Raw genomic sequence first — 26,099 nt, 5'->3', positions numbered from 1 at the left:
TTTTACCCCCTGTTATATAGCATTATATACAGCTGCATTTTAATGTTTGTGAACGTTAACTTGGTGCATCATAGCCACTTGTTAATACACTATAAAATTCAAATCAACAACCGTCTGCTCAAATGGTAGCCAGGCCTTCTGGACTGGGTTTTCTTTGGCTCTTGGGCACATCTATCCAGCTATCCTTATTTCCACTTTTCTCACATCCAGATGTTACAATGATAACATCACCTAAAGATAAGGAAGGTCTCTTGGTATCAGTCTTTTCCTCTAACTCTTGTATAGACAACCAAGGCAAGTCTCCCACTATGCCACGCCACTGCTCACGGCATGCCTTCACTGATCTTTTTTCAGAAAGACGAGAAAAATCCTCTGTAGTCTTGAAACTAATGAGTCCGCTGGTCCAGACTGTGTCGGTACAACTGTGCTAAAAATTTGTAGTCCAGAATTAACACTCGCCCGCAGTCGTCTGTACATGCCATCTGCTCAACAGCATGGAAGCAAGCCTTTATATAAAACTTGTCTGTAAAGAAGACAAGTCCAGTCATCAAACTATTGTTTCGTTGCTCTTCTCTCAGTACACTCGAAAGTAATAGGGAGAGGTTATTAACGGATAATATATTCGCTACTTGGAGAGCCACCAATTAATAAGTGATCTCCAATATTGATTTTGCTATTCTCGTTCCACAGTAAACCTCTTAACTAATCTTACCTACCTTTTGGAAGGAAAAATTTGAAGAAACTCGTGTGGTCTGTCTTCATATTTCCGAGGTATTTGATCGAGTATGATTCAGACGCCTTGTTTTACATTTTAAGATTCTCCTTATTTTTCTTTATTGGATTGCCAATTTCCTCTTATTATCTGTCAGCGCTGTCAACAGGGCTCCTTGCCTTTTACCCTAAACATCGGTGTTTTTTTTTTTAGATAGATATAGATATTTTATTGTAAGCTTCATATTCAAGTACAAAATTTTGAACAATCGTGTGTAACCGAAGAGCAACAGCTCGCCAAGGTTATTATATGCATAAAGTTCCTATCCTAATTTACTCACGCTTAGACTTACACATTTTACCATGTATCATCTGCAAAAGTGTTTATTTTGCTGTTTAGTTTAAGATTGCAGAAGTCATTGATATAAATACTAAATAAAATTGGTCCTAAGACCGATCCTTGTGGTACACCGCAGTCTAGTCTTTTGGAGCTGCTATAGCTGTTGTTTATTTTTATAATTTGTGATCAAGCATTTAAGTAGTTTTTGAACTAGTTTAGGGGTACCTCCTATTCCTACAACTTCTAATTTTTTTAAATTAAAATTTCATGTGATACAGTGGCAAAAGTTTTTTATGTATCTAAAAATACTGCTAATGTTAGTTTATGTTCATCTAGGGAAGTATAAACTGTGTTTGTGAAGTTCAGTAAAGCACGTTCTATGCTAACCTTTTGCCTGAACCCAAATTGATTATTTGATAAGAAGCTGTTTTGTCCAACATCGTCTCAATAAGCTATAATCCTATGCATAATTTTACTTACTGATACATTCCAAGTCCTGTATTTCATTCGAGAAACCTTGTAATGCTCAACATATCTTCTAACCACCGTAAAAACCGATTTCCTCACCATTTTCAAGTGTGTGTGTGTGTGGGGGGGGGGAGATGATCAAAAACACCTTGTCTTGTTAAAGTGGAGGATATTATTGATCCATCCATATTTTATATCTAATATGTAGATAAAACTCAGTTCGAAACTTTTTTCCCTTTCTGTATTTGACTATTAAATATAGATGGATTCATATCTTTCACTTTTAACATGTCAAATTGAAGCTTTTCGGCTCTACACTTTGGTAACACATTGTCTTATTTCCCAGAGAAAAGATCTTATTTACACCCTTCCTCTCCCCTTGCATTTTGATCATTATTCAGATTTCTAGTTTACATTAACTTTTCGTGACCTGGCTTTTACATGTAGCCTATCTTAGCCAAACACGTCGCTTCCATGACTTCTTCGGCCTCCCCAAACCTTGGTATTATTTTTCGCTCAAAACGCTGCTTCTCGCTTAGACAGCGTGCCAAACAACATCTTTATTATATTCTGTTTAAACTAGAAGAGGGCATTACGCTTAATAGATGATCGCTCCCTCCAGTCGCTTTTTCATAGATACGCTGTTTCTGCATTGTTTTTTTTGTATATCACGTTTTATGGGTACTGCTCCATAAATTTCCTCTAATAATCTAAGAAGACGTACATCTCTTGGTCAGAAACCATACACCGTTTAGCTATCTAACCAACTTCTCTTCGTCTTCTTTTATCTATCTTTGTTCTTCGGAACAGTTTTTCCCATTATGATCCCCCATCTCTTTATGAAACACACTGTCAGATTTCTTCTTTCCTCCTAATTACTTAGGTACACACATTACTATTGCAGTTTTTGCGATTTCTTGAGTGTCGCGCGCACATTTTTTACCAGTGTTCATGGTGCGAAACAGAATACCACTGAGGTGGCGCACCAAAAAACTTAAAATACTCGATTTAATCCAAAAGAGGACATTCCACTCAGTAGACGACCCCTTTCACAGACTCCCTTCAATTTCTTCCGCAGGCTCTGTTTCTGCATTGCTTTCATTTACACACACACACACACACACACACACACACACACACACACACACACACACACACACACACACACACACACACACACTAGGGGGGATCCCCCCCAAGTTCCGAACTGGTAGGCCAGTTCTTGAATTTCGAAGACTCGAAAGGGGGTTCCTGGCGCCTACCCCCCCCCCCCCCCCCCCGAGTTCCGGACTGGGACTGGTAGGCTGGTTCTCCTTGAATTTTGAAGACTCGAAAGGGGTTCCCCCCCCCCGCGCCTTATCCCTCGAGTTCCGGACTTGTAGGTTGGTTTTCCTTGAATTCTGATGACTCGAATTTTGAAGACTCGACACTCAGGGTAGCCCCTGAGTTTCAAAACGTTTCAAATAACTTGACAAAAAGAAACGTGTCACGAAAACGTTACAAAAAAAAAAGCTTATCATTTTATATTATAGAGTGAATGTGTGTGTGTGTATATATACACACACACCTGTATGTACACATACCCACACGAGTACATTTTTGTACATACAGTATTTTTATGGGCAATGCTCCACAGAATACGCCACCATGCCCATACATCAACTTTCCTTTTACTTATGTAAGAACACGACCACCGGTCTTACATCGCACACGGAAGTTTGTCCACCACAAAGACAAACCTCAAAGACATCCAAAGTCTTAGCACAACTCTACCCTATGATCAACAGACAAAGTAAACTGGACACACACAAACAAAATGAACAATTTACAAGATGGTAATTCGACCGGTCATCACTTACGCATCCCCCGCATGGAACCACACGGCGAATACAAACATTTTGAAACTTCAGAGATTGCAGAATAAGTGCCTGAGAATGATTCTGGATGCCCCTTGGTTTATTAGAAACTCCCAGATCCATAGAGAAGTTAATATCCCATATAACTCTTCCCTTCTCCTAGATCTAGCTGAGAAGTTCTTTACCAAGACAAGCAACCATCCAAACCCGTTAATCAAGGAAGCTTCGGAATATAATGAAGCGGAAAGTTACAAATATAAAAGACCAAAGTCTATCTTAAGTTCAGCTGAACACAGCTAAATTCACTGCCCTCAATGGGCGAGCATATAGCTCACAAACACTCCATTCAAAGTTCTTTCATTACAAGACAAAGGGGAATATGAAAAGCAATTTTGCTTCATCCATCTAGCCAGAAATGCTATTCATTCGTACTGTTACTCGCAATTTAACCATTGTATGTCATTCACTATTTGAAAATAATCTAGAAGTGAATTCCCCCCCCCCCCCCCCCCCGCCGCACGCAGTTTATATTTTCTGTAATAAAGGGAAAGAAATAAAGAAGAAACATGAGAGAAAGAAACGGGAATATTAATACATCTCGCTAATTGATGCACTTCAACTGAAAACCAGTTGGTCCAATTGTATACAAAGATCCACAAGTGCTAAGCAGTATAGTGACAAATAACCTATACTGACCTTATTTCACTTAAGGCGTGTTAATAATACTCTTTCAGCACAGAACAGTGAAAAACAAACATCCTACTTAATGAATTCTCTGGACCAGATAAATACCAGACGTTGATTTCTGATTGAACAGTGAACATCCTACCGAATTCATTCTGTGGAACCAGTTGTTGATTTCTGTTTCGAATTTAGTAATTACTTTGTTGATGTATAATTTGAGATTTCCCATCTCCGCAAAAGCTTGTTAATCGGAAACATTACGCACACAAAATAAATGGTTTTGTATCTCTCACACTGAAAGATGGGAGTTCTGCTTCTTGCATTCCTCACTCTCGCATTGTATGTAAATATATTACTCTTGCACGATTATCATTCAGCTGACTTGTATCACAGATAGCAAATTATTCATTGCGCAACAACTATTCATGCAAAACTAGTGCAAAGATCTGATAAATTGAGAGTTTCCAAATTTAGAAACCAAATAATAGAATAAAACGTTCTTCCTTGAACTCATTACTTCCCCTCCTGGGAATTGATTGTGTAGATTTTACTACAGCTGCATCCAGAACTTAACGGCGATAGTGTGCTTTTAGATAAACATTCTCTGTTCTCGTTCTTTAATTTGGAAGTGTTGCCGAATTAATGAATTATTCAACATTTGAAACTAGTCGCCTACTACTTATCCTCCCTTGCACTAGAGAGACTCGACTGAAAAATTCAGCTTCAGAGGGGGAAATGCGAAACCTTAAAGTTCATGGTTATTCAAGAGAGAACATTGTTAATTTGATAGTCGTCGAATCCATATGTGCAGCTGTACTCTTTATTAAATTATCTTTCAGGCTGTAACCTAGCAGTTCTGCCTTTCTCCCAGGAAGGGGTAAGGAAATGCTACTTCATTTAATCATCCCCTAATAGGTGCATTTAATGTTTCGTTTTCATAGCATCTAGTAATATAGGGTGTGTATGTGTGAAAGAAAGCTCGTGATTGCCATGCGCTAGTTTTAAAACATGCATTTGCGCCGTTGACAGCTCCGATATTACTTCCGAGTCGCTATATTGCGTATGCATTTACCTTTTCTCCCTAGACAGTTTTCGGTAACATTTCCTGGCATGCGATTTGAATGTTGTGTCTAACTTGCTTAACCTTCCCTTCCGACGGTCACCTCGCTGATTTAACCTGTAAAAGCCGATATTCTGCTTGTCTGTCACGTGTTCATTCAAGGCTTGCTGTAGAGGGCTCTGATGTAAGAGTTGCAAAGAGAGAAAGAGAGAGTGTGTGTGCATGCCAAAGCCACGCGCGCTACTAAATTAAACGGTTCCTAATTGCGTGTTATCGGTATGACCTAATTAAGGCGTTCAGTTTCTGATGTGCGGACGTCACGTACCTAAGTGACGGGAGGAGTGTGCCTCATTGGCTGCTGCAGCCGACACCGCCGCTTGACCTGACATGCGAGGATGTGAAACTAGAGCTCGTACCGCGGGTGCGCTCAACGGCCTCGAGACTCCTGTGAAACATGACTCTCGCCTACTCGATGCTCAGTCATGCAGCCAAGTGGTTCTCTCGCCGTCGCGTTGCAAGGAGCTTTTGCCCCGTCTTTCACCGGAGACTTGGGGACCGGAGTCCTAGGGATGTAGTGCAGTGACAATATACTTCTCTGCTGCTGCAGCCTGTGATAATAAACGCCGTTATCACCATGCCAACTCGTCGGCTGCTGAAGGTGTTTGCCGTGACCTGAGCCGAGCGGTGTGCCTTCGAAATGTGGCGGTGTTTTGGTAGGCTGGTTGTGCTTCTTCAGCGTGCTGACTGCCTGCTATTACCTGCTCAATTTTTCTCTTCCCGGCTTTTCCAGGAGAACGCGCGTTCTTTTCGCCCTTCGAACATTCTCCGAACTCGTGGCCACGGTTGATCGGCTGACATGATTGCGTCCACAGACGTGTGACATGTGTTCGCTCTGTCCAGTGAGGAGGAAGCAGTCGAAAATGGTCCGCTTCGACTCGTACGTGGATACCATCTCCTATCTGGAGTACGCCAGCACTTGCAAGGTTGGTATTGGTGTGCGTGCACGTGATGATAGTGGTGGTAAGACGTGTAGACCACTTCATTCTTGAATTTATATCTGCCAGGCTCGCGAATCAGGCGCCTGCGCACGCGTTCAGTGTCCAGAAATAAGCGAATTAGTCGCTTTTGTGTATTCGGGCGTGCCAGTAAGTGACTTACACTAGCTTGTGTGATAAATTTACTCTGTCAGTTTTTTTCACCATACACATAATTATGATTTTCTTCACGCCCATTCACTTGATAAAATTCAGTCCCCTTGTTAAACTGCTTCCGAAAGTGTGAGTGCAGCTGTTCAGTTTATCGACTTTCTAATATTTATTGAGGTATCTTTGTGGATCAACAGTTTTCAATACATCCATTGTACCCAAGTCATCTCATAATGTTGGATTCATCAGCAGCCTGTAATAACTGGAGCATTCAATCTACCATAACTGTTGCTGTCGTTTTTATCGACAGTGCTTTAGAGTTGCGTTTTTTTCCCACCTCTCTTTACATTTTATCGCCTTGTTGATGTGGCGAAATTATACCTAAATCTTTGTTTGCAAAAATATAAACGATGTATACGCAAACAGTTTTTAAACTATCGGCGTATCCATCATATACATCGAAAGTACGTATATACAAAACAACGCATACATTAGAAATTACGCAGTTTTTTTTTAAAAAAACTGCGTACTTTCTAATTTTGCTTTTCAAATTGTGACTTGGGGTTCAATTTACCAGTAGAGATCTCAGTGATTATCACTATCTTTTCAAATACGTTGTAATAAAATGGCATTGTTTAAATTAAGCCAAAACGTAGCTACTCAAAGACACTAGTTTTCTGTTCGTTAGCACAGCTGATACTCCTTGTGGTTAAAGACTTGGATTTCACTCATATCTAGGATGCGATAATTTTTTCAAATAATTTTTTTTTTTTTTCATTGTCGCCAAGGAACAAATAGTATTCCACAAACAGACCGGCCTGAGAACAAACTACCCGATAACTTACATTCCTTGTAGCCTTAATTGTTCGTCAGTAATAAGCCAACTAGCACACAGCTACTCATGTCCTAATCCCATATTTAAACGTGGATTTTTAAAGGGTGCCGTTATTAGTAATTCCAAAGAGGACTCAGCTGATAATTTCCAACCATTGTTTTCTATTTTTAATTTTTTCCCCTTTTATATAAACCTCGCACACAAGAAGTTGTAAAAATCTATAGTTGGTATACAGTCTTATGACAACAAAAATGGACAATTCTTCCACAAAAAAAAAAAAAAGAAGGAATTGCCCAACCAAAGTTCCTTTCACACTTAAGAAAAATGCAAGAAGGATTCTGTGATATAATTCCCTCGTATATAAACACCACAGCGAACAAGACTGCATTGTATAATGCAGTCTTGTTCGCTGTGGGAGTTCGAAGGGCGCGCGAAAGATATAGGTTAATGCTCAGTGAATACACAAATCACATCACTTCTATATGTAACGAATAATTTTTTATCTCATTAACTAAATGAATAACACTACATGTGGTCGCAGGCACATGTGAATGCCTTTTTTTTATTTTCTGTTTATTCCTAGATAAGATTATTTAATACTCTGATCTATTCTTTTGATATAATTTTAATTTACATTAAAGAATTCTGAAGGAATTAAGTTGTTTGCGATGATTATTTGCTTAATGACAATGAATGATAAACAATATCCCTTTAATAAGAATTCAAATATATACAGACCGTGGAAAATTAGCAGGCAGACTGTATTTATTTTTTATTATTTTTTAGTGAACAACCTAGGATGTATGATCACATATGAAAAAGATATAAACGTAAAAAATGCAAAATATTTAAAAATAACAGGTGTAATAAACTCTATATTTAAACCAAACCTAGTTCAAAAACAAACCAGACTAAAAGTATACAATACATTAGCTCTACCAGTCTTCATGTATGGAAGCGAAATCTGGACAATAAAACAAAAAGACAAACAAAGATTAACAACAGCAGAAATGAAGTTTATGAGAAAAACTGCAAAGTATACCCTATTTGATCACAAAAGAAACGAAAAAATTATGAAAGAATTAAACCAAGAACCAGTAATAGAAAAAATTAAAAAATATAAACATAAAATGGATGGAACACGTTCAAAGAATGAAAACAGAAAGATTACCAAAACAAGCCTTCAAGTCCAAGCCATTAGGAAAATGAAAACCAGGACGTCCTCTTAAACGATTCAACGATGACTTCTAAGGCCGGAACAGGCCATGCTAGGCCTAAATCATTGATACGCATGATGATGATTTTTTAATGAACAGTTTTTTTTTTTTCTTCTGTGGTGTTCATTTTTATTTTTCTAGAGTTGTAGGAAATTTCATTATTTGAGTTCTCCCTTTAACATGAATTCAACATGCTTCATATGTTTTTTTCAGTTTGTGTTAGCCTAATATGCCTGCATGGTTATTGACTTTACAAAATGGTAGGAAACGTGCCGTGGGGGAGGATGTGTGTGTGTGGGGGGGGGGGGGGAACTAGGACCAACTTTTGAATTAATTATGTGATCTTAGCGAAGGGACTTTCATGTTATTCATCTCTTGCTTGCACTCTTATTTACCGTTAATGAATAGAATTGTAAAAAGGGATTAAAATGAAGTTTTTAAAATACTTGAAACTTAATTTTCACTTTCTGAAAGTACAGCGAAACTTGTTACTGGAGGAAGCGTCAAAATAAAAGTTTAATAAATTTTATGTGAACTATTTAATGAAGATGAAGAAATCCCTTAATGCTATTCCTGTTCTTGTCATTTCGCATTATTGATAAACATAGTGTTTCATGAACGTAAGTTTGGGTGAAATTTAGTGTACTGAACATGTTCTTGCGGTTTCAGATGGGAAAAGAAAAGGAATATACGCATTCAGAGGATGGACTTTTTTTAATACAACTTCGAACCGCTGAAGCTTATTAAAAAAATAAAAATGGTAAACAATGAATAAATCGCCTTCCTCAGTTGGCCGAGTAGATAGTTTCGCTGTGGTCATGGTTGATGTAGATAAATTTCGTAATCGTTGTGAGACCATTAGCTAGTTTACTTAGAGGGCAGAAGTGGCTTGAAAAGTTATGTTTGTTCTGTAGAATACGATTTTCTTATCCCACTCACAGTACCAACGTATTTATCCTAAAGGATTAACGCTTCGTGGATGGCTCACACATAAAAAATTAACAATGCCCATAACAGATGTAAATATCAAGGAATGTAAAATACAAAATAAAACTTTTACGGAAATCTATTTGACAATTAAGGTTCTCATAAAAACTCTGAGAAGCGGTTTATAAAATAGGAAATAATGCATTAAGCAACTGGCCTTTGTTTGGTAGTAGCGTATGGTTTCAGATCAACAAGTCTTAAGTTGTTCAGCTGTTTCCTTTTAAAGCTTTCAGCGTCTTATTTAACTGATTAAGTTAGTTTTGCTCGAAAATGTTTCTCTTCCTTGAAGGGATTTGAACGAATCCTTTTTCTAAGCTGGATGTGACGTGAATCGTTGCACGAATACCGTATTTAAAGAAGTAAAAAAAAAAAAAAATCGATTATTGTCTGTTTTTCTTAATGTAAAAGGATTACAACTCGAAACTGTGAAGATTACTATATTTAAATTACTTGAAAACTGGCATATCGGTTGCAGAAATTGAGTAAATTTAGTTCTGTTATGTAGTTTATTTACATCCTCTGCCAAGTCTGCTGAAATAACGTTCAACCATAAGTTTTGTAAAATGAATGACTCAAGTTCGCCCTCGGCATATATCTTGCATCCAAATAACCATGGCTTGCGAATGGTGGGCATTTGACATTTTATTGGAGTAAATCAGAATCATTCCTTGTTTCTGAATTCAGTCCGTATTCCTCGAATACAGTTTGTTTAAGGAATCAGAGCCAACTTATCTACGGGAACGTAGTTTAAGTCAGCATTTCCAGCGAGTATGCAAAAAGTCACTTTGAACGGTTAATGGTATTCATATTGTCTGCTATTAAATCTTAATAGTGTATGTTGATCTTTCCTCATACATTTTTGACACATTCAAACGTATATTGTATAGCGTAGTAGAATTCATTGTTATTAAAACTGTAGGAACTATAGGTCAAGCTGTGCACAGCAGTAATATCATGATGTCTGGTAGGAAATATTAATTGCTACATTTTGGAAAATAGTCAGATGTAGCTGCTTCTCCCGAAAGGATAATTTTGAAAATCTTTATTTACGTCACCTACCAAGATAGTGTTTTCATACTTAATGTAATCTCTTTTGTCCAAGCTAATGCCCTTCTTTGTTCTGATTACTTTGTTAAGTTTCTTTTATTCGAGATAGTTAGCTTTTAAAAAAGGAAACAATATTAATTTTAACGCTCGGGGAGACAATCTCTTTAATATCGCAATTTGCCTGAAGAATGGTTCGTTGTATCTTAGAAGTTAACTTCAAAATCGTATGGAAACATTGCGGAGTTTATTTAGCGCTACAGCATGCAACCCATTGAGTACTAATGATCCGTACCTGTAATGCTTATTGGTTGACTAATGGCCCTTGATATCACTGAGAATTGCTAATGGTTATATTTCACTCCATTAAAGTTAATTGTTTAGTGCATTGCTTTCCTGAGATATTTTTGACGGAAATTATGCATCTCTGACGGCACATTACAGGGTGACTTTAAGATGAGCTGTGTGAATAATATATGGATATTGTTGATGATTTTGGAATCTGGAGGGGGATATCAGAAACTGCAGTAATATTTTCGCACGAAGGAAGTAATCAGTGAATAATTAGTAAAGTTTTCCATTTCCTGTTTTTATACTAGGATGTTTTCACTCATGTGGTTTTACTTTCCTTGTTTTCTCCGAAAAATAGGTAACAGTATTCATATCGTTACTTATTTTATTTAAATAATAACGGTTGTTAATTTTTATTTTTCCACCTGTCTTATAAATGTTCAATATATTAAATTCATTCCTGTCGATTGCTCGTTGTCCTGACACAATTCATCTGTTTTTCACAAATCGTTTGACGTTTTGAAATGCATGATTGAGAGACTGACTTCCGGTTTTTGTTTGTTACAGAATTCTCAAGTCAGACTGTCGTACATTGTAAGTTTGACCCTGGCGTGTTCATTATTATGTGTCCAAGTTCATATATATTGTTGAGAAGTAAGATTAGCTAAAAGTCGGACAAGTAATTAACCACAATTAATCGGCATGTTTATAGTTTGGTAATTTAAAAAAAAAAAACGCCCTGGAATTGTTCATAATACACATACTACCATCGGTGCTGCTCGTATCTGATTACTTATGACTACTTAAGATTTTGTATCATTTTTTGTAGTGACAAAGTGAATTTACGTATACAACAGATTTTCTTCTTTTTAAATCGAAATACTTGCTGCGTATTATCTCAAGAAAACCTGAACCCGCATTATTTTTACATCTCAAAGAAATTTTAGTTCAAGTCGTGTTTTACAAATTCATCAAGTATTTCATCAAAATATTAATGTTGTTCATCTACCAATGAACAACATAGGATAGTAATTAGCATCCATCAATTCCAATCATTCACTCATATAATTTAATGCCTTTCTCATTGTGCATGGGATAACAAAGATGCATTTTGTCTGGTGGATGCTGAACAAGAAATTTGCAAATATTCACGAATAATTTTCGATTTTTTATTTATTTATTTTATTTTTATTTTATTTATTTATTTATTTATTTTTACTACCCCTCACTGTTAGTTTATCTGATTTACGTGGGCACAGTTCTAACGGAAATTATGGCTTTGTTTGAGTTAATAATCGCACATCTTTTAAAAATCTATTTTCACTGAGTGATTTCTGTCTATTGTGTTTTCTTCTTTTTTTTTGTTTAAGATTATTTTGTGCAGTTAGGTCCTAACTGTTGTATAATTTCAAGCTTTCCTCCACTCATTCAGCTATCAGTATTTTGATTACTTCATTTTATTGGAAGTTTGTTTGTCTTAACTCTTTTAGGAGAAAAAAAAAAAGTGTACTTAGAGTAGTAGTCTAGCCGGTCCATCAAGCTGTTATCTTTGGTTATTTTTGTATCGACTTAATAAGAATAGTTAAGCTGCTCATTCAGTCAGTAATAAAATTAAAATAAACAAAAAGGAATGGAATTCGTGTCACTGATATCCAGAAACACTGCTACAATGATTTGGACACTTTTTAAAAATAGCAACTTGCTTCACGAAACTTTGGTATTTCAGTAAGAAGCGAGCTTGTTTAGAATTGGGGGGGGGGGGCAGAAACAAGAAAACCTCTCGCATCTTTCTGCAGGCTTGTTAGTTTTCCTGCTGTGCTTATGTGAGGACTTAAAGAAACAAATAAACTAGCGTCTACTGAATCCAAACAACTTCACGAAGAGACAGAACGGTTTCGAAGGGATTGTCTGAAATGTTGAATGCCTTCTTTGCCGGCATTTTATTCAGCCACTTAGATTTTGATTAAGGCCTTCGCGTTATTTTTATCTATGTATTGAGAGCGCGCGCGCACTAATTTGCTAAAAATACAAAACTTGAGTTAGAAAGCACGTATTTGATCACTAGGACATGCCATCAAAACCCAGCACTGTAGTTACGAGTTAAAGTGCTCGATGTTTCCAAGCCAGGATCTACAAAATATCTGTTCACGTCAGGGCGATTTTCTGCACAGTTCAAAAGAGAAAAACTTGTGTTTTATATTTATCAGTAATATATTTTCTACTCACACGGTATCAATTTGCTATAGATTTTTCACGCTGTCGTGTATCGAAATTATATTAAAAAGTGAATGAACAGTTAAGTGGATATATTCGGTTAACTTAATACAACCATAGCTATTTGTGCTGGAAATTTCTATTATTATTTTATTTATTTACATGTTTTTCACTGTGGCTTGTATTTGAATTTCGATATTATCAGTTTGCTTGTCATATAAATATCGAAGTGCTGGCCGTTTTCAATACATTATTCCCTCATGCCAGTTGTTTCAGAGCTCATTCGTAGCGTATGTGGGTGTCTCATACGGAAGAGGCAATGCTTTTAATATCGAGTCTTTCATCCCGTGTGTTTTTCTCAGAAAAACCTGCCAGACGAACATACGCCATTTATAGACATAATACACTAACCTCATAGCAATAATTGCCTCTACAGTACATTCAAACTCATCGTGTGTGGGTAGTCTGAAAACAGTTAATTTCTCTGGATCGTGTGATAATATTCCCAACAGACCATACCCGCACGCTTTTCTTCGCCAATTAACTCACGACAGTTGAAGGTAATAAGGTTTCTTAGTGTTTTCTGTCCACTATAAATTTCATTACACTCAAGAGCTATGCTACAGAGGGTAGAGAAAAGACATTAACAACAGGCCTCTTACAACTAGACCTTTCACGAGTTTTTCTAGTTCTTCCTTCAAATATCTGACAGTTGACACAAAAAGAGCTTTCGTTAATGTTCAAGTTAGCTAAACAAAAAATACCTTTATGCACATTTCTGCACTGATAACTAGTAAGCAGATGGTTTTCTTTGTCAAGTTGTGTTGTGATATCATGCCTGAATAACTTACTGACACTCGTCTTTCAGCTGAAAGTGTGGAAGGTTGCTAATTGACAGTGCGTGTCAATACTTTTTTTAAGAACGTTCATCTCTGTCTTGCATTTCAGCTCTTACGTTACATCAGAATAAAATTATCTTAAGAAAACGTGTTCTATCGTAAGGTATCTGTAATTGTAACGGTATATTAAATATCTGAAAGCTTTGGAATTTCATTTCATCGTAGAAAGCAAAGGAAGCTTTTTCGATTGGCAGTCGCCACTTCACCACGTACAAGAATATACTTTATTGGTGGAATGTCGAAGAAGCTGTTTTCGTTGCTTATTACCAACGGGATGTTAATATAGCTTATGAAAGACTTTCTGAAAATATTTGTTCTTTATCAAAAACATTGACCCTAGACCATGACACTTTATTATTATTATTATTGTTTTTATCGTCGACTTTACCGATTAAATTGTCTTAATCAAATTCGATATGAAAATTAGCAAGGAAGGAACCCCCCTAAACTTGAAATTTTTGTTCCAGCAGAAGAACATAGGATGCAGAAATACTGTCGTATATTTTTAGACCTTTCCCTCATGAGGAAGCTGGATTTTGGATGCTTCCGGCATTATTTACACAGAAAACGTACTTTTGGAAACGGAGGTGTTACTATTCTTAGCGCTCCAAGGAGGGCTTGTAACTTTAGTTTATCCTCGATACCATCGGTAACTGATACTGCGGAATGTCTACCTCATCGGCTTGAGCAAAGTTTTTCTTTCTTTCAGGGTGCGGGATCTGAAGGCTTTGTGGTGGTAAGATTTACTACAGGAATGTTCCCTTACTTCGAGTGACATTTCCTATTTATAAAGTTCTCTACAAACCTAAATAATTCAGTCTCTTCTCCTGATTTTATGCATTCTTCCCAGCTTAAGTCTGCACATTCTTTTTGGGTTATGTGTATACGTGTACTAGAATTAGCTTTGTAGGGGCACCTTTCTGGAAAGTGAGTGGTCTTTGGTATTCATATAAAATTGATATTAAAAAAAGTTTGGAGGGTTTCCCTTTCTTTCTTTTTTTTTTATTTAATAGAAGCTCTTATTATTTTTTTATTATTATTCCAGTCTTTCGTCGTCACACACTTGTTAGTAGATATAACTAAATGACAAACCGACGTTACCGAAGCTAATCTCACGTGTCTTCCGATATTTATTTGCAGCCTCCAATTGTCAGATATATCCTTACTCTGAAATCCTATTGTGCTTGACTTTCCCCCTGTCCATTTTCCTGCTAAGATCGTCTCACTTTTCACCCGTGAAATGCTGTATCACTTTTACTTACTTTTGTACAGTGTTACAGCTTCGTGTTCATAAATTAAAATTTATTTTTTTATCTATCGGATTTGAACATTTTGAATTCTTTACATTTCTTTCGGTTCTTGCCGATAATCTCGAGATTGGATCTGTAATATATTTTATATATATATATATGAGATATATCTGGTTCACACACACGAAAGGCCACAAGACCTATTAGATCCTGTGGCCTTTCGTGTGTGAACCTGTTTAGTACACTAGTGCTTTATGAGCAAGAGGAATAGAAGAAAGGAGTCCGTTCACATTTTGTTTGAACAGCTGAGAGTTGTAATCTTTGGGGGAGGCAGAGCGGGTGAGACTGTTTCAATGGACAGAAGTAGATGGAATAAAAGAAGAGGCAGTGAAGTTAGTTCGGTGAGTTTTAAGATGGACTGTAAAAGGGTGTTGGTTAGTAGTGGCTGTTGTTTTAATGATTTTGGAGGAGAGTGGAGGAATAATAGTGGCCATAGTGGAATAATAATATGCTTAGTATATGCGACTAATTTCTTATGACACTTGTTTATCACACACTTCTATCCCAGCATTTTTATTGGAAATGAGTTTTTGTTGCGTGATGTTGCTTTGGTGACATTTTTTACCAGTGTCCTTGCTGCTTTCCAAGGATCATTTCATCCGTTTTATTACCACGAAAAACATTTACTTTTTAACCCATAGAAAACCATCGACGAACGCGGCAGTGAAACATTTTTGGTGTACTGTGTGTAGATCGAATGATTTGAACGCTAATCAACCGAATTTTAGATTTTCAGTAATTACCCCCCACCCCCGAATCTTAATCACAGTAACCACTTTTACGTTGAGAAATAGGCAGCGATCTATATCAGCGATTGCTATCTTGGAGGATGGTGGTACAGGACCTGATTCGCAATGCAATCCTGTGAGGCTTGCCGAAGGATCATATTTTGTATAAATTTGGTTTTCCCTGGAGCATTTCGTTATTTTTCTTATTTAGTAATCATTGTTATTAGCGAATTGTGTGCGTCTTACAGGAAACAGATCTGGGGGGGTGGGGGGGGGGGGGGGTGGGGGGGGGGGGGGGTGGGGGGGGGGGGGGGTGGGGGGGGGGGGGGGTGGGGGGGGGGGGGGGTGGGGGGGGGGGGGGGTGGGGGGGGGGGGGGGTGGGGGGGGGGGGGGGTGGGGGGGGGGGGGGGTGGGGGGGGGGGGGGGTGGGGGGGGGGGGGGGTGGGGGGGGGGGGGGGTGGGGGGGGGGGGGGGTGGGGGGGGGGGGGGGTGGGGGGGGGGGGGGGTGGGGGGGGGGGGGGGTGGGGGGGGGGGGGGGTGGGGGGGGGGGGGGGTGGGGGGGGGGGGGGGTGGGGGGGGGGGGGGGTGGGGGGGGGGGGGGGTGGGGGGGGGGGGGGGTGGGGGGGGGGGGGGGTGGGGGGGGGGGGGGGTGGGGGGGGGGGGGGGTGGGGGGGGGGGGGGGTGGGGGGGGGGGGGGGTGGGGGGGGGGGGGGGTGGGGGGGGGGGGGGGTGGGGGGGGGGGGGGGTGGGGGGGGGGGGAACTTGCGTGAGTGACGCCCGTTTGAATTTGTTTAATCTTGTTCACACTCGCATTTACTCTAAACATAAGAAAATCTGCTGCAGTTTTTAACTTTATTCTATATTCTGCTGTTATCAGGAGGGGAGAATATAGGCATCATCTTGCAGTGTACCTGATTCGCATGAGAAAAATGTAAATCATATGAACAATTACAAGAAATGGACAGAATTAATTACATCCTTAAAAAATAAAACTTGTATTAACTTGTATTGATCATTTGCAGCAAACAGTTTTAGATAATGAAAGGAAACGTTGGTATGAAGTTATAAAAATAACAATTTTTGTAGTACAGATTTTAGGCAAACAAAATCTAGCTCTTCGTGGTAAAAGTAATATACTTTACGATCGCAACAATGGCAATTTTTTTTAAATGCATTGAGATGTTAGAAAAGTTTGATCCTTTTATATCAGAACACACGCGACGTGTAGCTAATGATCCTGACTTTAAAAATATACCCTCCTATTTAGGAGATAAAATTCAAAATGAAATACTCGCTTTATTGGCATCAAATATTAAAAATAACGTAAGTATTTTTATTGGGGGAAGGGGTATAGGGGCGCGCCAACTAAAGTTTTGCACACAGGCGCCGGACACTACTGGCGCTCCCCTGGGTGGCGGTGTTGGTAGATTTTTTTTTTTTTTTTTTCCAATGAAACTTTGCAGTGAAATTTTGAATTTATCATTCAAAGTTTCACTGCATTACTTTTGATAGTTACACTAGAAGCTAATTTAATGACCATAGCTCATTTGATAATCTTCGACCTTGATTAATCTACTGCTGAACGAAGATCTTCCTCAATTTCTCCATCTTCCTTTCAGCTTTTCTCATCCATTGCACTTCCACCAGTACGCACAATCTTATTTTGTCCCTCTCTTTTGTCTTCCCATCAGCTTAGTATCATCTATAGGAAGTCCTTCGCTAAATAAATTAGGCCATTTATTTCATTATAGTTTGCGATGAGTCCAGCTTTATTTTTTTTATGTTTTTTTATTGATCTGCAATATGTGGAGTATTTGGATAATATCCTAAATACCTATTCTTGATCTTTCATTTGGATTGATATCCTGTTTCCAAATGCCGTACCAAGCATATTCCTTCTCATTCTTCTCTAGGTTTACTTTCAGTTTGTGAATCCAATAGCTTTAGTTAAATACCGGGTTTAACTTACAGCTACGGCACATAGCCGAAAGTTTTTCTTTCAGACTAATTGTAATATCACCTCTGAAGATAACTTTCATCTTCTCGAAAGCCATCCAATATGATTGTATCCTCTTCTTTGTGTTCATCTTCGGTTTTTAATGATTTGTCTCAAATAAATATACCAGTCTGCTCTTCCACTTCCTCATTTTCCACTATAATTCTTCTTGATGTTATAATTATTCATCATTATTTTTGTTTTGCTTTGGGTTTTTCGCTCCAAGCAGTTTGACTAAAAATTTTCTAAATTTTATTACACCTACTACCAAGAGAATTATATCATCTCCAAAATACAGATGAGTCGGAATATTTAAGATAATTGTAATTCCTCTATTTCATTCAGTTCATGATAAACTTTCTCTAAGGCAGATGTAAGAATTTCTGAAGACTTCTTATATTCTTATCTTGTTTATTCCCTTTTTTTGAACTCGCTGTCCTTGTTCAGTTTGGTAACAGGTAGTATGACTAATGTACAATTTCAAGTACATTGTATTTGAATATACATGAATTTCAAGTAATTCATCTATGTTCATGACTATAGATCCGTGTGTATCTGTGGGTGTGTTCACGTGACGGTTTACTTGCTCTGAGGGACGGAAAACTCGAGTTTCTGGATGAAAAACCTTTTATCGCCATATGAGACGGCTAACTCATCTTTTGTCGAAAAAGACCAGATAAAGGTTCCTCGCGGGAATCGAATTCAAGTCTTTCCGACCAAATGGATTTGTCTATACCAACTGAGCTCCGGAGACTGCTGAGGTTGTAATGGAATCAGATGATTATTCGAAGTCCAGTAACGCCAAATCGAGTGGTTTATTGTATTAGGATTTGACATTATTACGCGAAATACTGTTTGTTACTGTGATTGCATGTAATCGAGTTGATGCATTGTTCTGTTATTTATTACTTTTGTAAATGTTTTATATAGGGTGGTTCAAAATTCCTCGTACAAACTTTGAGGGAGGTAGAGAACATCAAAATCAACCATATTCACATAGGAAAGCGTGGCCGGAAACGCCACCAGAAGGTACTAACAGGGTCACAAAGATACAGAAATAACACAAGGCAGTAATTAGTGTAAAAAAAAACTTTATTAGGCGTAACTGAACAGTTCAATAGTAGTTGGATACATAATATGGTTTCACATCAGGTGCTCAAAGTTACGACCATTAGCAGTGATGCATGCATTGATTGCCGTACATTTTCGAAAATACCTGGAGTTTCCCGCATATTAGCAGCGGCGATGACGATTCTTGCCACGAGGTCCATGTCAGAGGCAATAGACGTTTCGTACACCATGGCTTTAAGGATCCCCCACAGAAAGAAATCAATGCTCGATAAATCAGGTGAGTGGGGGGGGGGGGGGGCATGCGACGGGTCCACCACGCCCAATCCATCGAGCCCCAAAGGACCTGTCCAAATACTGACGCACAGAAATGCCAAAATGGACTGGAGCCCCTTCGTGTTGGAACCACATCTGCCGACTCACAGTCATTGGAACAATGTTCAACAAATCCAGCAGAACTTTTTCCAGAAAGGTCCGATACTTCTAGGAGTCCAGTCGGGATGGTAATAGGTATGGACCGACTAAACAGTCAGCGACGATACCTGCCCATACATTTATGGCGAACGCTGTTGTGCAGCATGAGATCGCACAGCGTGTGGGTTCTCATGGACACACACATGAGCATTGTGGTGATTGAAGACCCCTTCGCCGGTAAATGAACTTCATCCGTGAACAAAACACAAGTTGGAAAATCTGGGTCTACGGCACTTTTCTGCAGAAACCACTGCGCGAATTCCACACGTCGAGGATAATCTTCGGCCATCAGTAACTGGATCCGTTGCATATGAAATGGATGTAAGGACTCATAGTGCAAAACGCGCAATACACTGAATCGAGATACTCCTATAGCAGAGGCAACGGCACGTGTGCTTGTCTCTGATTTATTGTCCATCGCATGGAATATCTCTTCCATGGCGAGATTTCGCGTCGATCGTGGCCGCCCACTATAATACATCTGAAGCTACATGCTGGAAGAGGTTGTAGCTTCAATTACGCGTGAATCAGCACTTCTAAAGTGCAAGTATATTCCCTCCCTTGCATTGTGAAATAGATGTATTGAGTGAGCAATGTGTATGTCCGCGTGCATCAACGTTTGCTGCAAATTATCACTGCTGCGGCTTTGGGAGAAACAACATTCTCGAGCTCGGAAAAATGTGAAATAATATGAACAAAACTGCTTTAATAATAAATAAGAAAACAAAAAACATTATCACCGATTATTTGAATTGGAGAAAGAATATTGCATGGTCAATTAGTTGAACTTTTAATAAACTTCAGGTATTGTCAGGACAGCTTAAGATATAAATAAACTGTTTGTGAGTCGGTAAAGTCGGTCTGTGAAGAAGAGAAATTTGTGAGGCAATCTGTATACCAGAATTAGGTTTTGGATCTGGAATACCAAGGGAAATTAAATACCGAATTTACTTCTTCAAAACATTAAATTGGTCGGAACAATTTTGAATTTCATGCAGAGTTCTCGAAGTAACACTTTGTTTATTAATATAGCATTTTGAAATGCTAGGAAACAGCTACCAATAAAAGTGATGCGCGATCGAAATAAAACTGGATTTGTTAAAATCGCTATACAACAGACAGATGGAAACTCGCAGTTGTTGCCATATGCCGTTATATTGACAATTTTCGTTCTTAAATAATAAAGCGTCATTGAACATAATGGACAAAATCTTTGTGTTTTTTCAATGGTTTCTTTAACTATCCAGTACGATATTATTGAATTTATGTAATTTATGTATTTCTTCATATTTTTCTTTGATATGTTCATCATTTCCTATTTGTTCCATTAATATATTTAACGAAGATCCATTTTTTTACAGCTCTTCATTCGCATATGTTTTTGTAAATGATATCTTTTAATTTACTGTAATCTGTATAATAAGGTATCTTTATTGGATCACTACTTTCATTTTTCCTTCAGATTATTTTTTTTAAATTTTGTGCTTAACAAACTTCCTTTTCTTTTATCTGCCCTTAGCTATTTTTTTAAATTAATTACTGGTTCTTCATTTTTTCGGTCGTTTTAAAATGTATGGAAGTCTTGTGATTGTGTAACCTGGTTCTCTTCGTTGTTCCTTCACTTTTCTGTAATGTGAAGGAGAGAATACAGGTATCTAAGGTATTTGCTCTTTTCTGTTGTTTACTTAATCTGATATCGATCAGTGGTTGCACCTCGACTCAGAAACAGGACTCGTTTTGCATAATTTATTCTCTTCATAAATTGCTGAAATGTTTTTGTAATTCTTTTTTGGCTCTTATCTTAAGAATGTCGACTTGTTTTTCTTTTATTTTTTTCTTCTTACCTCATGTCTTTTAATCTGAGTGTTTTAGTATGAAAGATTTTTTTCCCTTTAATTTCCATTTTTTTTTTTTTTTTTGTCCGTCATTCATGATGTCTTCCTTTCGTTTTTTTTCCCTCTACTCTGTTGTATTTTATGTGGTGTACATTTAATAGGGGTGGAATAAATGTTAGGTGCAGTAAAGATTTCTCATTACTTCAGAATACTCGAACCTGCTTCCCATTAACTTGACAGGTTCTTACATACCGACAATGGTAGTTACCAACGTCTCTTGTTGCATCTTACACACTTGTTTTTTTCTCCTCGACTTATCATGAGTGGAAAAAAAAGTTTTTCCACCCTAGCGACTAAACATTAAAACTTCTGATGTAATTCGTATTTACTGACTGTTGAGAAGAGCTACAGACCAGATCATGTACTATTATTATTATGTTCCGGTGGCGGAGGGGAGAAACCTCCTCGGAATATTAATACTTATATTCGTTGGGAAGAGGGAATACTCATTGAATATTCCTCAGTTTTTATTTTCTCAATCTAAAAACGTTTTTTGTATATGAAACGTTTTTAGAGCCATGCACGGGCTTTACAACCTGATTGATGGTTGTCATGTGTAGCACCGCTCGACCAAGAATATATTAAGTCTTCATTTTTATCTGCCAGCTAAATACTTTCGTAGACAACCATGACACGTTGGCATTCGAATTGTCAACTTGTTCGTTGAGGAGTGGAGACCTTTTCGGAATAAACCACGTAATCCTTCCTCTGGATAAATTCTATCATTGTTTTCAGGCATTTAAAGTCTTATGCCTGCTTTGTCTTCATTTATGTTTTTCCATGCATGCTTATTTTATTTATTTATTTGTGTAATTCAAAAAGAATAGCAAAAGTGGTTTTAAATTTGCTGCAAACTTTCAAGTGTTTTTATAGGTTTTCATGCCGCTATGTCAGTACATATCGGGTGGTCATAAAGTCTGTTCCTATTCAAATAGTTTTGATAAGACAGCAATAAAAACTAGAATGATCAAAGTTGAACAATTTTTCCCATTGCTGACATGATCACTGTAATTAATGCCAGGTAACGCTACTCCTTATTTAATTAGGAATTTGTGAAATGCTGTTCCTTGCTTGCAAAGATTCAGAACCGAAACTCCATTTGGACGCACTATGTAGTGTTTACGTTTCTGTTTGGAAATGAACAACATAGCCGAATCTTTTCTGTAGAACCTCTATAATTCAAAGTCATATGGCGTCATATCCAGTCAGTGTGGTGGGTACCAATATAAGACATGTTTCATGTCCTATCGCGAAATGGTGAATATAATGACCATGTTTTGTGCTGTGTTAACGCTCCACCTTCTAGGCCCGTGTCCTAAGCTAACCGGAATATTACTATTTCTTTCAAATAACACAAACATAAATTTTATGTAAAATCCACACAATTCTACAGTTATCGATTCTCAAATTTTTGGAATAGATTCGAGCTCTTATGGTTAATATCTGTTCCATCATTCCTCTTTGGCATGTTCTGCCGCGATCGAATCTCTCTCTCTCCTCCCGTTAGTGTCTGTCATAATAATGGGAATAATGCAAGATATAGTAATTTTTAAAACTGCATAGTGACGGTTTGCAAAGACTGCGTCTTACCACAGTTTCATCGTTCTGCGTGTGGTGTTATCGTGGTTAAACCCAGGTCAACAAGGGAATACTTTCAGAATGCATGTTACCACGGTATGTCACGATATTCTTAGTGTCTAACTGTGCCTTCGTTCTGACACGCGAATACAGACACTGACCTTGTTTTCCCGAAGGTTGGTATTTGAAGCCATTTTCTAAGAAATGGTTGACTAAGCTAATTTGTAGCTTTTATTAAATTCTTCGTTTAAGTCAACTGCAACAACTTTTTTTTTGCAGAATGTGAAATTGGAATATTTCTACATTTATTAATGAGTTAATGATCTTACACAGTCATTAAATCGTTTTTTATGAAAATGCTTAATTGTATGATCCATGCTTATGCACTGTTGATAATTTTTTTTTTTCTATAATTTGAACTTCTGAATGTATTTTCACGTAGCTCCAGTTCTTTTATTACCAATATATAACAGCAATGCTTTTCGCGATTTTTTTTCTTCTAATTTTGCAATTAAATGATCTAGTTGAAACGACTGATATTGCAATCCCAAATTTTATTGAAACATCAAGGAGAGAATATCATTTTAAATCGTTTTGCTATTGAAAACATCCATTTAAGTAAAAAATTAAAATAAATAATAGGGGAGGATTTTTTTTACCACATAAGCAAACAAAATCGATCATTCATGTACTTCAGACTGGTTTGACAACTGAAGTTACTATACTTGAAGTATACCGAATTATAAATCAAAACTCGTTTTGCGAATAAATAGTCCAGCATATAGTCTAGTCTATAGCAAAAAAAAATACACACACACTAGGGGGACTACATTCCCCCCCCCCCCCCGTGTTCCGGCCTGGTAAGCCGGTCGGTTCGCCTTGAATTTTGAAGACTCGACACTCAGAGTAGTCCCTGAGTCTCGAGTCTTCAAAACGGGTGGTGGTGGTGGGGGGGGGGGGGGGCTCTGGCGCCCATTACCCCTCAGTTCCGGACTGGTAGGCCGGTTCTTGAATTCTGATGACTCGAAATAAAACTCAAAAGGGGTTTCGCCCTACGGCACCCAACCCCCCGAGTTCCGGACTGGTAGGTCGGTTCTCCTTGAATTCTGATGACTTGAATTTTGAAGACTCTACACTCAGAGTAGCCCCTGAGTTTCAAAACATTTCAAATAACTTGACAAAATACGTTTCATAAAAAGCATATCATTTTATATCTATAGGATAGATATATAAATTAAACTTAATATATATATATATATATTAAGCTTAATTTCATAACGTAACTCCAAATTTAGGAGAGTTATAACTGTTTACATATAATATTGTTCAAATTGTTCAGAGCACAAATTGCCTTTTTTTTTTTTTTTTTTTTTCCAAGTAAGGACTATTATGATATCACGGCAGAAGCAACTGTGTTTAGGCTATTTTATTATCTAGTAATTATGTGTATTCTATTACAGTTTTGTAGATTTCCATGTGAGACCAGCCAATTCATTTTCGTTTATATTTTAAAAATTCAATAACGGTACGCGTTACAGAATTAGAACCCGAGTTTTTTCACCAATGGAAAAAATGTCACGACTTCTCGTGGTTGTGCTGCAGTTATAGTACATATATAAATAATCATTTTACTATTTTTACTATTATTGGAAGCATTCCTGAGTTTTACATAACCGTTTGTAATTCTCATTTCGTAACTTCAGAAATCATCATAGGTATCTTAATAATAAAAAATAATAAATAAAAACTATATAAACAAGCAAAATCCTATAGAATCGAAGCCAAACTAATCTTTGTGTAAAAAAAGAACGATAGATAACAGTTGCATAGACGCTGTGTGAATTCTGTGATTCACAACACTACTAATCACAGTGCGATAGGTGTGCTTTTTCATTGAGAGTTTCCCAATCTCTACGAAACTATCGTAGCCCACTATCAGCGTTGTCATTTGTTCATGTCAAATAGAAGCCGTAACATTGGAAAGAAACATAAAGTATGTCCTCCCTTCTGCCATCGCAACATGCGATGGAATCCCACCCGATCTGAGGTGGGGGGAGGGACTTTCGGGTGTATTGTCATAGGATAGATAAGACCAAAAGAAAATACAGCAGTGTCTGGTCATCGTTGATGATTCGGACGATAATGTTTGCAGCTGCATTTGTCAATATATTCTAGAAGTTAGTCTTTCTTAAAGAATGATATCTGAGTAAAAGAATACAGACAAACGATGCTGAAAAAAAATATACAGTATATATATTGTTCATCTTTTTTTGACCGACTGAAACCGAGAAAATAGATAAGTTAATTTAATGGAGCACACAACACATTTCGTCAAAAATGACTTCTTCAGGTGTGGTAACACTTAAGCAAATTAAAAAAACCATAAAAACATTGTGTCATTATAATAACAGACTTGTAAACTGAAGTTAAGTTTGAATTTTCGTTATAGTCCTTTCTGTAGTTCTATTGTTGTGCAAATGCGAGCGTATGAGTTCACGCGTACGCCGGTAACTAATGGCAGAACTATGCGAGTCGGGTAGAACTATAACTGAGGTTGCTGTTGATGTGAGAGGGGTCTAGGACAATATCTTTGGATTCCACTATGAAATGTCTCTCTGATGTTCCTCTAGGAGGATTGATTTCTCAGTCTGGCCATAGTATGGCCTCCCACAATCGCATATTATTTTATATACCCGGGGAACTGAAGATGGTTATGAGCTTGTTTGGGGTGGCTTAGAACTGACCTTAGTTTTGAAAGAGTTGAAAAACACGTTTTTATATTAAAATTTTTCAAAATTCTTCCTAGTTTCTGGGAGAGCGAGCTGATGTACGGTAAAGAAATATAACCCTTGGGGTTGTTAGGGATCTCTGTGTTGTTTCGAGGGCGCTGGTATAGTTGCCTCTTAATGTTGTTGGAAGAGTATCCATTATTTAAGAAAGTTCTTTCTAGATATTTTAGTTCATTTTTTAGTTCTTCTTCATCGGACAATACTGAGCGAGCATGGTGAGCCAATGTAGAAATGATACCTAACTTTTGTGCGGGATAGTGATGTGAGGATGCATGTAGGTATCTATCCGTGTGTGTGTTGATTTCCTGAAGATTGAGATCCTTAAAGAAATCGCACATCTTAGTAAGCTTCATGTCTAGAAATGAAAGGGAACCATTTTCTTCAATCTCGACGGTAAATTTTATGTCTTGGTGTAAGTTGTTTAAATGATTTAGGAAGATGTGAAGATTTTCTACACCATGCTCTTTACCGTACATCAGCTCGCTCTGCCGGAAACTAGGAAGAATTTTG

General features: G+C 37.7%; 1 protein-coding gene across 7 annotated transcripts in view; it reads left to right on the top strand.

The window, feature by feature from the left end:
* Positions 1–5,321: 5,321 nt before the first annotated feature.
* Positions 5,322–26,099, top strand: part of LOC150094955 (MAGUK scaffold protein DLG1-like) — a 377,157-nt gene continuing 356,379 nt past the window's right edge. For 4 of the 7 annotated variants that reach the window (XM_090411313.1, XM_090411309.1, XM_090411311.1 and 1 more), the window contains exon 1: positions 5,323–6,102. In XM_090411313.1, the coding sequence (XP_090267439.1) occupies positions 6,001–6,102 (102 nt within the window). In that variant the 5' untranslated portion in view covers positions 5,323–6,000. Of the gene's footprint in view, positions 6,103–26,099 lie in introns of all 7 variants that reach the window. The other 3 variants (XM_090411314.1, XM_090411312.1, XM_090411306.1) reach the window with 2 other exon arrangements.

Source organism: Typopeltis vanoorti, chromosome 21 (assembly GCF_054136105.1).
Source record: "Typopeltis vanoorti isolate ZY-2024b chromosome 21, IOZ_Tvanoo_1.0, whole genome shotgun sequence".
Lineage (NCBI taxonomy): Eukaryota > Metazoa > Arthropoda > Arachnida > Uropygi > Thelyphonidae > Typopeltis > Typopeltis vanoorti.
Note: the sequence above shows the minus strand (reverse complement) of the source record. Positions and strands in the feature narration are given on the sequence as shown.